This window comes from Physella acuta, unplaced genomic scaffold, assembly GCF_028476545.2.
Source record: "Physella acuta isolate Inbredline_101_S28 unplaced genomic scaffold, ASM2847654v3 ptg000890l, whole genome shotgun sequence".
NCBI classification, from domain to species: Eukaryota; Metazoa; Mollusca; class Gastropoda; family Physidae; genus Physella; species Physella acuta.
In genome coordinates, this window is record NW_026732407.1 from 1,335,646 (window position 1) to 1,347,633 (window position 11,988).

Here is an 11,988-nt window from a genome sequence, read left to right on the forward strand (position 1 = left end):
GAAATTAAAATTTGTTTTATTTACATCTGAGCTGAACACGAACATCAAATAAATACATATATATTGGGTTCATGATAAACTAGGTCAAAAAAATGTAACGACCAGCGAACAAAATTATTACTCCCTACGTTACGTGTTCTAAAAATAGATCAATATTGCAGAAGGAAAACAAACATGGCTTCTCCCAGCTGCAGACTCTACGTTATCAAAATATCGCTTACTATTTTTGTACTAATCCACTCCTCTACAATTTTTTAATTATTATGCTTTCGGAAGAAAAAGATCAAGATCGTAGATCTACCGAAAGGCAACGAGATGGAAGCCATCATAGCTTTATCAGACATCGAATACGTAAGGCCTGAAATTCTGAAATTTCCAACTAAAAAAATTAAAATAATTTTTAGGCCTAGAATATTTAGATTAGTAGTAGATCTAGATCTAATAGTAGGCCCCTAAATTAAATTTTAGGCATAAATATCAAATAACTAAGTATAGTTTAGTATAGGGCCTTTTTGTAAAATAAAATGATCAGAATGCTTACAGAACACAGAACTGACCACTGTCACTACTGAGAGCTACTTAGTTAGGCTGGCCCACTATCCAGATTAGTTACATTTGATTCTATTCAATCTTTACATAAATTTACATTTCTTTACAAATTTACTGGCTGTTATTTAATTTGTATTAAATACATCTGCTGTCTTTTCCCTTACTTGTGTTGTCTTTGTTTCAGCTTATAGACTTCTAGGCCGCAGGTCACTCAGTGCGAAAAGATTAGTTGTTTCAAGTAAAGTTTTGTTTCCGGCTATACCTACCCAGAACTGTGATGTGGTCCTAACATTCCCAGCAGAAACTGAAGATGCTACTCTTATGTGGCTTCTGGCCAGGCTTAAATCACGCGCTCCATCACTTACAGTTCATGTCAGACACCACAGTCATACAGGCATCTATGGATTTTACTTGACTGCTCTGTATGAAAAGTTAGTAATTTTTCTAGAACAAGGGGATATTTATGTTTTAGGCATCTGTTAGTTACTATATAAGCTAGCATTAGTCATACATCTTAAATTAATTTTTCCTTTTAATAAATTTCGCAGTTTTCCAAAACTTTAGTTGTGTCAGGGGTCTCCAAACTTTTCAGTCCGAGGGCCGCATTAACTGAAAATTTCAGTTCGGGGGCCAGTTTCTTCCAGGCATGTCTTAGCTTTTTCTGGGTAATGTTCCTCAGCCATCACCAACACACGTTTTTTTCCGTGGACAAAAAGATCTCCGCGGGCCGGATGAGAGGACCTCGCGGGCCGCATCCGGCCCGCGGGCCGTAGTTTGGAGACCCCTGGTGTAAAACATGCATATTTATCTGCCATTATTCTTTTCTTCAGTCTATTACAAGGTGCTGAAGAACTAGGGATCTTAAAACCATTGAAATCTGATTATGGAGGGGGGATGAAAGAATTTATTTATGAGGACCAAGACTGTTTTCTCGGAGTTGAAGATGAATCTAGTTTTTTAACCAGCCAAGAACGTCAGAGTATTGTGCTGCATTTTCTCCATGAGCTTAGGGCAACAGGAGATGACTCACTCAAAGGAATAACTTTCATAGAAGGCCAACCTATTGGTATAAAACTTAAATATTTAAAAAAATTCGATACTTTTCTTTTATTTTTATCCCATTTAACCTTTGAAAAGTGTATTGATTTAAAATAGTGACATATATTTTTTAGTACCTCTACTTATAACCAAGAATGTAGTATCGCAAGTTTTTCCACTACACAACCACAATGATCTCAAAGTTCTGCGCCAGACATGGATACAAGCTATTTTTTCTACTCAGCCTTTAGGTAATCAATAAGTTTCTTTTCATTTTTATTGAGAATTGTTGGCTTGATAAAATATTGTGATACCAATATACTCTTGGTATTGTGATACTCAAGAAAAAAACCTAGTTATTTTTATGAATTTAGTGTTTTCCCTATTTTTCCTTATTTTGGATCTACATTATTGTTTTGTCCATTACATATTTTTTCAGTTTGTTTTTTTTCGCAACTAAATTTTAAAATGTTGTAACATTTTGCTTTCTAGATGATGTATGTAAATACTTTGGAGTGAAAATAGCCTTGTACTTTGCTTATCTTGGCCACTATACCACCTGGCTCATCCTTCCTGCAATAGTTGGTCTTATCATTTTCCTTCTCCAGGGAGACAACCAAGTAATTTTTTTTTTTTAAATGAGACATTTTTGTTTTAATTTTTAAAATTGACATTTGTCTAAGTCAGTATACTTAATGTAATACAAAACAATCTTATTTCAGTTTTTCGATGATCTCTGTTATGTTGGCTTTGCTCTTTTCAATGTTGTCTGGGCTACTTTATACCTGAAATTCTGGAAAAGATCATCAACAGAATACTGCTACAAATGGGGAACATTAGAAAAGAAAGATGAAATGCTTAAAGACCCTCGACCCCTTTTTAAAGTGAGTAATTAAGCATTCCTTAATTTTAATTTTTTTTTAAAGTGTACACTTTCGCATAAGATAACTTATAGGGTAACATTACATAGCACAACAGCTGAGCATAGTGCTAACCCTCCTTTTGCAGAGGTGACTGAAATAATTGAACTCATTAGCCCCATTGACAGCCGGGTTCAAAAGGTCAACTTAAACAAAACACCCCTTCCAACTAGATGTATCAATTTAAAAATGTGGGCATTGAAGCTAAATATAATTTGTACTAGAGCTAAAAATATTTTTCTCACAAAAGTCTGGTGTATAATGTTTCAGGGGGACCTTGTGAAGAGTCCAATCACAGGACATTTAGAGTTGGCTTATCCTGGTTGGAAAAGACTTCTGTTTCGGTATTTTGTCACAGTTCCCATTATTGGTGTTTGCTTGTCTTTAGTCTTTGTCATCATGCTGCTATGTTTTGAACTTCAGGTTTGTCACACTTCTTGATCATGTTACAGTTAAATATTTCTAAAAATTACTATTTGAATAAACATCATTTATCTAAAGTACTGTAATCAAGTTATTGATGCCAAAACAAATCAAACTACTACACTACTGTGTATTCAATGTTTGTACATTGTTTAAAGTGTGAACTTCTAATCTTTTAATGTGTACTTTCAGGAGTGGGTAAATGAATTGATAGTTGCTGATGAGCTGCCATATTTGTTTAGCTTTGTCCCTAAGGTGCTGTTGGCCATTGTTGTTTCTATCCTGGATGAAATCTACAAGGAAATAGCAGTTTGGCTAACACATCAAGGTGAGCACATCATTACATGACTAGATGTTGATTTTATGATAGTCTGTTACACTATTTTCTTTGCCTTATAGATGCTTTCATTTTGTCAACTAAAATTGTATTCTGCAGAAAACTATCGCCTTCAAGAATCTCATGAAACTAGTCTAGTTATCAAATTGGTCATGGTAAGTTTTTTTGGTCATTATGATTTATGTTACTTTAATACTTCCAGTTGGAAAATATAGTTGTTATGAAGTGTGTGTTACTGTAATGTAATACCTCCAGTTTAAAAACATTGTTTCTCTGTCCTTTAGCCTTGGTGGATTGTCAGGCTGCCACTAGTGTCCTTTTGGTCAGTTTCCTCCATTCCCCTAAATGTCTACCACTATCTCCTGTATCTCTCCAAGTTTGAAATTAATTCTTTCTCTGAGGGTCTCTTCCCAATATTTTTCTTTGCCCTGTTGATTTCTGTTCTTGGTATTAAAGTTTTTACTAGTCCTAATTACCTTATGGCTTGTATATATCATATTAGCTGTCACATTAAAAAAAATTCTCAGCTTATCACCATGACAACCAATGACCCTGAGGGTCCTTTCTCACACTGCATCAATGGAGATGTTTTTGAATAGGGTTCCCAGTAACTTCCTGTAGTTTCTCCTTTTCCATGGCTTGGATTTTATTATACAATTCTACTGAATGTTCAGTTGGAGACAGATATTAGTGGTTTTGTGTAGAGGGTTATGTTTTATCTTCCCCCACCACCCTGATTCTCCTTTAGCCTTGATGCTGTTACATAAGTTCAGTTGGAGTCAGATATTGGTGTTAAAACTATTGAAGAGTTTTACTTCACAGAACTTTATAAGTCATAGCTTTGTACTTGCTTATAATCATATCTAGTGTGAGGAAATGTTTATACATTGATTTGTTTCCATTACATTTTTAAATACTGCTCATCACTTTGTTAGTGTTTTTGTAAGGTTCTTTGCAAGGATTTATGGCTTGTTTTTAGCTACCAGGAAATTCAGTCTAGTATTCAACCACACCACTACATATTCAAATCCCTATCTTAATTTTTTGTTTTTTTTACCCTCTTTGATCTTTCTCCACAGTTCCAATTAGTGAATTCTTTCCTATCATTATTCTACATAGGATTTTATCTTAGAGATATGGACAGACTTCGAGACGTAAGCAAACTTAAGTTATTTACATCTTTTCTTTAATGTGGTTATAAGAGTGTAAACAATAAACCATTTGGGTATACATAATTACACATTAGATTAATGAAAATGAGCAACTTTTATTTTTATAATGAATATTAAAGCTTGATTTGGATACCTAGTGTAATATAAGTTCAGTTGTCAATGCGCAATTCACCACTATGGCTTTTTGGCTATGTTTACGATCAATAGTATCATTTGAACCCAAATAACTTAGGCCAGAACCCAGTTTACATGTTTTTTTTACACAGCAACTGGCAGCATTGCTGATCACCCGCCAAGTCCTGGGGAATATAAAAGAAGCACTGTTGCCTTATGTTATATGGAAAGCTCGTCTCTATAGTGTAGGATACAAAATAGCAACAAGGATGTCGCCTGCGTCGTTAGAGAAGGAGGTGCGCAGGATGACCAAATGTCCAGAGCCTAAAGCATCTAGCTCAAACATTGAGAAGTCCAGCAATGATTCTGACAGTGAAAGTAGCCACATAACAGAAGATGAGGACTGTCTTCCAGCCTTAACCCAAGCAGAAGTTGAAAGTGCCATGAAAAAAGTGGGTACAATTTAGTTTCTTGTTCATTTTTATTCTATAAAACAAATATATTTTCTTTTAAGTAATCTGTTCAAAGTTTTTCTCCAGAGATAAAGAGTAGTATTTTGACAGTGATGTAATAATGTTTGTAAATGACTATCCTTTTGTTCCCAGTATGAAGATACCCTGGATGATTATCTAGAAATGTGTATACAGTTTGGCTACATCACACTGTTTTCATCTGCCTTCCCACTGGCAGCACTTTGTGCCTTGTTAAACAACCTCATAGAGATCCGTTCTGATGCCTTCAAGATTTGTTTAACTTATCAAAGACCTTTTGGGCAACGAGTTGAAAGCATTGGTATATGGCAGGTATGTAGGCGTACATGGTGAAGACTAAACTTGTTTTAGCTTGTTTTTTTTTTACAGCTGTTGTAACATAACAAAAAGATGATGTTCAAGGTTAAAATTATCCTACATTAATTACCCATGATTTAAATGCTGGTCTAATGTCCTGATTACTACACCAGTTACCCATGATTTAAATGCTGGTCTCATGCCCTGATTACTACACCAGTTACCCATGATTTAAATGCTGGTCTCATGCCCTGATTACTACACCAGTTACCCATGATTTAAATGCTGGTCTAATGCCCTGAATTTCAGGATGTGCTATTGGTGATTAGTGTCCTTGCTGTGATTGTCAACTGTTCTCTCATTGGTACATCAGGCTTGCTGGAGCGAATGGTGCCAGGTTTTAGTGCGACACTCTACTGTTTGATCATTGTTTTAGTGGAGGTATGTAGCTTCAATGTACTGTTTGATCATTGATGTAGCTTCAATACAACATTTTAGTGCAACACTCTACTGTTTGATCATTGTTTTAGTGGAGGTATGTAGCTTCAATACAACATTTTATTATATTTGTTGAACCACACAGCTTTATAGTCATCAGTGAACTTTTTTTTTTTGATCATTGTGTTGGTTGAGGTATGTAGCTTCAATACAACATTTTAATATACTTGTTGGGGTACACAGCTTTATAGTCATCAGTGAAATTTTTTATTTTACTAAGTGTCACCTTTTTAATGCAAAGTGTTTGTTAATGCTGTGTGTTTCAGTAATTAATTATATTGCTGCATTGTAAGAAATGATATTTGACCATCCCCAGCATTTTATCCTGACAACCAAGTTCGCCCTGTACCGGTCTGTAGCAGATCTGCCACCTGCCATGGCCACTGAGATGGCTAGACTGGAGTACCAGCGCACAGAAGCGTTGAAGGTAAACATTCTCTCATCCAGCAGCTCTTTCTTTGTGATTAGGGACCACAGAGAACTACTCTGATGTTATTGGGAACTCCTGTAATGTAACAGGGAACTATTCTTATGTTATTGGGAACTCCTGTAATGTAACAGGGAACTGCTCTGATGTTATTGGGAACTCCTGTAATGTAACAGGGAACTACTCTGATGTTATTGGGAACTCCTGTAATGTAACAGGGAACTACTCTGATGTTATTGGGAACTCATGTAATGTAACAGGGAACTACTCTGATGTTATTGGGAACTCCTGTAATGTAACAGGGAACTACTCTTATGTTATTGGGAACTCCTGTAATGTAACAGGGAACTACTCTGATGTTATTGGGAACTCCTGTAATGTAACAGGGAATTACTCTTATGTTATTGGGAACTCCTGTAATGTACAGGGAATTACTCTTATGTTATTGGGAACTCCTGTAATGTACAGGGAATTACTCTTATGTTATTGGGAACTCCTGTAATGTAACAGGGAATTACTCTTATGTTATTGGGAACTCCTGTAATGTACAGGGAATTACTCTTATGTTATTGGGAACTCCTGTAATGTACAGGGAATTACTCTTATGTTATTGGGAACTCCTGTAATGTACAGGGAATTACTCTTATGTTATTAGGAACTCCTGTAACTTTCTGATCTACTGGGATCATTAGCATACCATTAGTGATTGCCAGACATTTTCATCCTAATTCAGCATGACATGTGGTTTACTTAAAGAAATTTAAAAGTCACACAGTGAAGTGCTGGATAATTAACAATATAGAAGATGCTTGATCAACACAATGTAACATTTTCATTATTTAAACTTTAAACATAAATGTGTAAATTCAACAAAGAAATACATTTTTAGCCACTTCAATGCTGAAATTTAAATAACTGACAAACCTGTATTCCATACATTACAAAGCTTAGTACTAACTTTTAAAATCTTCCACAAAGCATTTTAATTTCACATGTCATTTTTATTGAATGTATTAGTTCTCAAAAAGAAAAAAACTTAATGTTAATACACAGCAACTGAAGTGCAAAATGTATTGAGTTGAATGCACTGTTTCTTGTGTAGATGGAGTTGTTACTTGCTTGTATTGTAGACTTGCCTCTTGTCTTTCAGCAACTGGTGTCCCAGGTGTCACAGAACCACGGCTCTTTGATCTCCCACTACCCAGGCAGTCCAGGGGTTCGCAGGAGAAAGCCCAGCGAAAACTTATCACCTGACAAAAATCACAGAGAGTCATCTCCCCCAGCCAACACCCTGCCTAGACCAACAGATTTCTACTCCGTACCTCATGCAACTAAAGCACCAGTCACCAGCAAACCAGAGGTACCTCCACGCTCTTCTGTGTCAAAGTCAGAAACAGATTCTAGCCAAGCAAGAGGGTCTTCCCTTCACACAGGTGTTGCTGAGAAAGTAGCAGCTGCACCCCTGCAGCCCATGTTTGATGACGCTGAGAACTCCTCCCTGACCCCCCAGCCTGCCAGCAGCTCCCAGCCCACAGAACCAAAAGGCGTCTCACAGGTTTTAAAACGAGCCTATCGCAACCGAGCCAACCTGAAGGACATCCAGCGAAGACGCTCGGAGCCCGGGACAGCGGCTGTGGCCAAGGCCCTAAGTATCAACAAGGATGATGCCGTGGGTGGGATCAGGAGGAAACCTATCTATGAGAACAAGGAAGATCTGAGAGATGAAAGGAAAGAAAGTAAATCAGTGAGAGAAGAGCTGAGAAGCAGCAGTGAGATCTTGAGTGGGAGTGGAGAAGAGGGCAGAGAGAGCATGTTGTCCTCCTCCTCCTCCTACCCTCACATCCCTGGCATTCTGCCCGCCATGCCCCTATCAGCTGTTCCCAGGTCATTTCCAACATCCAATCCCAGATTTTCCGCTACCCCTCGTCTGCATCGAGGCGGAACTCTCTGTGATCCTTCCGCTCTTGCGTCAAAAATAATCTCCAGAAAGTCAAGGTCGTTCTCAACAGCTGATGTCAGTGAAATGCGTCCTGCGTTCCGGGAGAGGTTCTCGTGGAAGGGTGAGCTGCATGTGCTAGGCAAACCGTCCAGCTCACACACGGCCCTGCAGGACGACAGGACGCTCCAGGACGATGTTGCTGACAGTAGGAAAGTCAAGGACACGCCCCAGAGGCAGGACGAAGCAGCGCAGATGTCCAGCTCAAAACAAGACTGTACTGTAAGTCAAGTTGACTTAAAAGGCCCCCTCAGTGTAGTTGACTCAAAGCCTCCCACAGCGTCAAGAAATAAAGAATCTCATAAATCAGACGAGACCAAAGTGAGTTTATTTAAAGCTATGAGGGACAGTGTCAGCAAGCCTTTGAGTCTCTCATCCCGTGGGTCAGAGTTCAAGGTCAAAAGGCCATGACACCTTTAGAATTGAATCTCCTAGTGATGGTTGTGGTGTGTACCTGTCAGTTGACCAGGATACCCAGGTCAAGTTGACCTCAGGGTGGCTGTCCACCGCTACATAGAAGGTTTATCCTTCAGATTTTCATGACTAGTCAACATAATGACAGTGGAAAATCAAGAATTTTTTCCCCTGAGATTTCTTTTTTGAGAATTATCTTTTTTATCAATCAAACATTTAGTTTTTCCCTTTGCTTACACACATTTTAAATGTGTTTTATTGATACCTGTAGCATTTATAAGTCTAGTTCGGACAGTCCAGGTTGAATGAAGCCAAAAAGTGGGAGTTATGGAGGAAATTTGATTTCCTTACCACCAGAGAACATACAGGCGTCTTTTTCTATATCTTAATTAAACATTTTACTGAATGAAATAATTTTTTTAAAGCTGTATGATTGTTACAATTTATTAAGCTGTTTACCTTTAAGACTGTTCACTGTATTTTCTAATTGGATTTGGATCTGTGTTTATATTTAAATGGAGAGTTCTCAGTTTTTTTTTATTCCAGCTAAATCTTACTTAAACTTTTTCCAATCTTCAATAGGCCTATTGCTTAGCTTATTTATTTTTATTTCTGAAATTTTATACCTGAATGTATTCACACCAATGCAGGTGAAAAAGTTGTGTAAGCTGTCATATTACCTGTGCAGTTGACAGCTGTTTAACTGTCTGTGTACCTGTGCAGGTAATGCTTGTACATTGTCACCTATGTATGTTGTCATAGTGTATGTGATAACTTGATGTTAGTACTCATTCAACTATAATACAACTCATCTAACTTTAGTGGTAAATCTAACAAACATTTGTAATATAACACCTAGATCTGTTGATGTTGACTTTGGACTGCTAACTTTGTAGCTCAGATTTTAAACTAAAATATATTCATAGTTAATAATGGGTGTATAATTACCTAAGTTTCAAAGTATATTTTTGTGAAATTTAAAAGATAATCCAGTGTTGATTGTTAAAGGCTCTAAATCATTTGTTGTGGTTGTTAGTCATTGTACTGTGTAAATTTCAATTATTTGTCCTGATTGTGTTCAGAGGAAAAGCAGACACTTGCCAGATAAAATTACTACCAATTAGGTCAACAATTTTATCATAAATACTTTTTGTTTAGTACTTAAGTTCATGTAGGATTTTTTTCAACATTGCCAAGATAAATTGCATATTTCCCTTACAACATTTTCTCACTAGTATTAGTACTGTTAAACAGAGTGTCCAGATAAATGATATATATCTCTTACACCATCTACTCACTAGTATTAGTATTGTTAAACAGAGTGTCCAGATAAATGACATACTTACACTATCTACTCACTAGTATTAGTATTGTTAAACAGAGTGTCCAGATAAATTGCATATTACACCATCTACTCACTAGTATTAGTATTGTTTCTTCCCTGTTCTGGGAGTTTTGTTACTTGGCCTCGGCTGACCTGTGCAATGGTTGACCTACTTGTGGAGTTTTCTGCTCCCATTTATGTTGTTTGCATTCACTCAGTGCAATATTAGTTTGTATTTTAATATTTGCTCCCATCGTATTTTGCCTGTATTTCTAGGTTTTCATTTTTTAATATTCGCTCCCATCATATTTTGCCTGTATTTTTAGGTTTTTATTTTTTTAATATTGCTCCCATCATATTTTGCCTGTATTTCTAGGTTTTAATTTTTTTAATCACATCCAGGGATTGAAGTACTTAGATTTACACAAATATTATTTGATTATTGCTTGACTGCTTCCTTTGCTTGTATTTCTGCTGTGCAGGATATTTAAATTTTTATGACTTATTGTGTGATAATGTTAATTTTGGCAGCAATAGAGGTATCAGGTGGCTAAGTATTTGGCTATTGTCTCTTGTTAGTGGCAGGCTTTCTCCATGGTTTAGTTGCTGGCCCTCAAGTTTTATTTGCTTGCCATGTCCATGTTTAAGTTGCTGGTCCAAGTTTAGGACATTGCAGTACTTGTGTCCAAGTTTAGGACATTGCAGTACTTGTGTCCAAGTTTAGGACACTGCAGTACTTGTGTCCAAGTTTAGGACATTGCAGTACTTGTGTCCAAGTTTAGGACATTGCAGTACTTGTGTCCAAGTTTAGGACATTGCAGTACTTGTGTCCAAGTTTAGGACATTGCAGTACTTGTGTCCAAGTTTAGGACATTGCAGTACTTGTGTCCAAGTTTAGGACATTGCAGTACTTGTGTCCAAGTTTAGGACACTGCAGTACTTGTGTCCAAGTTTAGGACACTGCAGTACTTGTGTCCAAGTTTAGGACATTGCAGTACTTGTGTCCAAGTTTAGGACATTGCAGTACTTGTGTCCAAGTTTAGGACATTGCAGTACTTGTGTCCAAGTTTAGGACATTGCAGTACTTGTGTCCAAGTTTAGGACATTGCAGTACTTGTGTCCAAGTTTAGGACATTGCAGTACTTGTGTCCAAGTTTAGGACATTGCAGTACTTGTGTCCAAGTTTAGGACATTGCAGTACTTGTGTCCAATGTTTAGGACATTGCTGTACTTGTGTCCAAGTTCAGGACATTGCAGTACTTGTGCTATAAATTAAAGGTTTGGGTTATCTAAGATTTTCAATTCTCCCACCTCATCCCTCCCACCCCTGGGTTTAATGGTTTAATCTGAGTGATCTGTCTAAACCTTTAGACAAGTGAAATTTCAACATTTTCTTACTATTGATGAAAATTAAATAAAACATTTAAAGTAAGACTTATTTGTTGCATTTTTTTAAATGTATTTTTTTGTGTCAATTCCTGCAGGATGAATGTTCATTGTTAGCTTTACAAATCTTGTAAAAAAAACAACTAATAAAGACTAAAAAATATTTCAGCAGTTTATATACAAAACGGTTAGCCAATTAATCAAATAGCTCTTTTTGATCCATACTTTAAGTAATTTAAAAGATCTTAATATTGAGTTCTCATTGAAATGAGAAGGAAATTCTCAATCAACATTATCGCTGAGTTTCTTAATGAATCTGTGTAGGAAAATAGTCTTTGATGGGACTTAAAGGAGTGTATTCAGCAACTGAGACGAAACATTGACAGTCATATACAACAGACGTGAAATTTTTTAACATAATTTTGAACACCAAATGAAAACGAAAGGTTTTGCAAATGTACATAATGAATATTTACATGATGTCATGTATTTGATTATAAAAAATTGCAAAGGATGACAGTAAAAGGGGTGAAGGTCAAATGAAAGTGTCAGAAGTCTGGGTGGGGGAGAGGAAAGGAAATTTTTCAGAGAGGGTCAGTGGG

At 36.7% G+C, this 11,988-nt stretch overlaps 1 protein-coding gene across 1 annotated transcript; it reads left to right on the forward strand.

Moving 5' to 3' along the window:
- Window positions 1-169: 169 nt before the first annotated feature.
- Window positions 170-11,422, forward strand: LOC131952733 (anoctamin-8). Its single transcript, XM_059315544.1, has 15 exons — window positions 170-351; window positions 734-980; window positions 1,380-1,615; window positions 1,722-1,838; window positions 2,080-2,207; window positions 2,310-2,471; window positions 2,778-2,930; window positions 3,123-3,258; window positions 3,367-3,422; window positions 4,347-4,421; window positions 4,706-5,005; window positions 5,159-5,356; window positions 5,651-5,782; window positions 6,156-6,266; window positions 7,417-11,422. Exons 1-15 carry the CDS (start codon window positions 264-266, stop codon window positions 8,671-8,673), a joined length of 3,396 nt encoding a protein of 1,131 aa, XP_059171527.1. The 5' UTR covers window positions 170-263; the 3' UTR covers window positions 8,674-11,422.
- Window positions 11,423-11,988: the final 566 nt, after the last annotated feature.

Excerpts from the sequence above, each read along its gene's own strand:
- LOC131952733 (XM_059315544.1), top strand. The coding sequence starts at position 264 with ATGCTTTCGGAAGAAAAAGATCAAGATCGTAGATCTACCGAAAGGCAA. Across the intron at positions 352-733 it reads CTTTATCAGACATCGAATAC|CTTATAGACTTCTAGGCCGC; the intron begins GTAAGGCCTGAA and ends TCTTTGTTTCAG. Across the intron at positions 5,006-5,158 it reads TTGAAAGTGCCATGAAAAAA|TATGAAGATACCCTGGATGA; the intron begins GTGGGTACAATT and ends TTTTGTTCCCAG.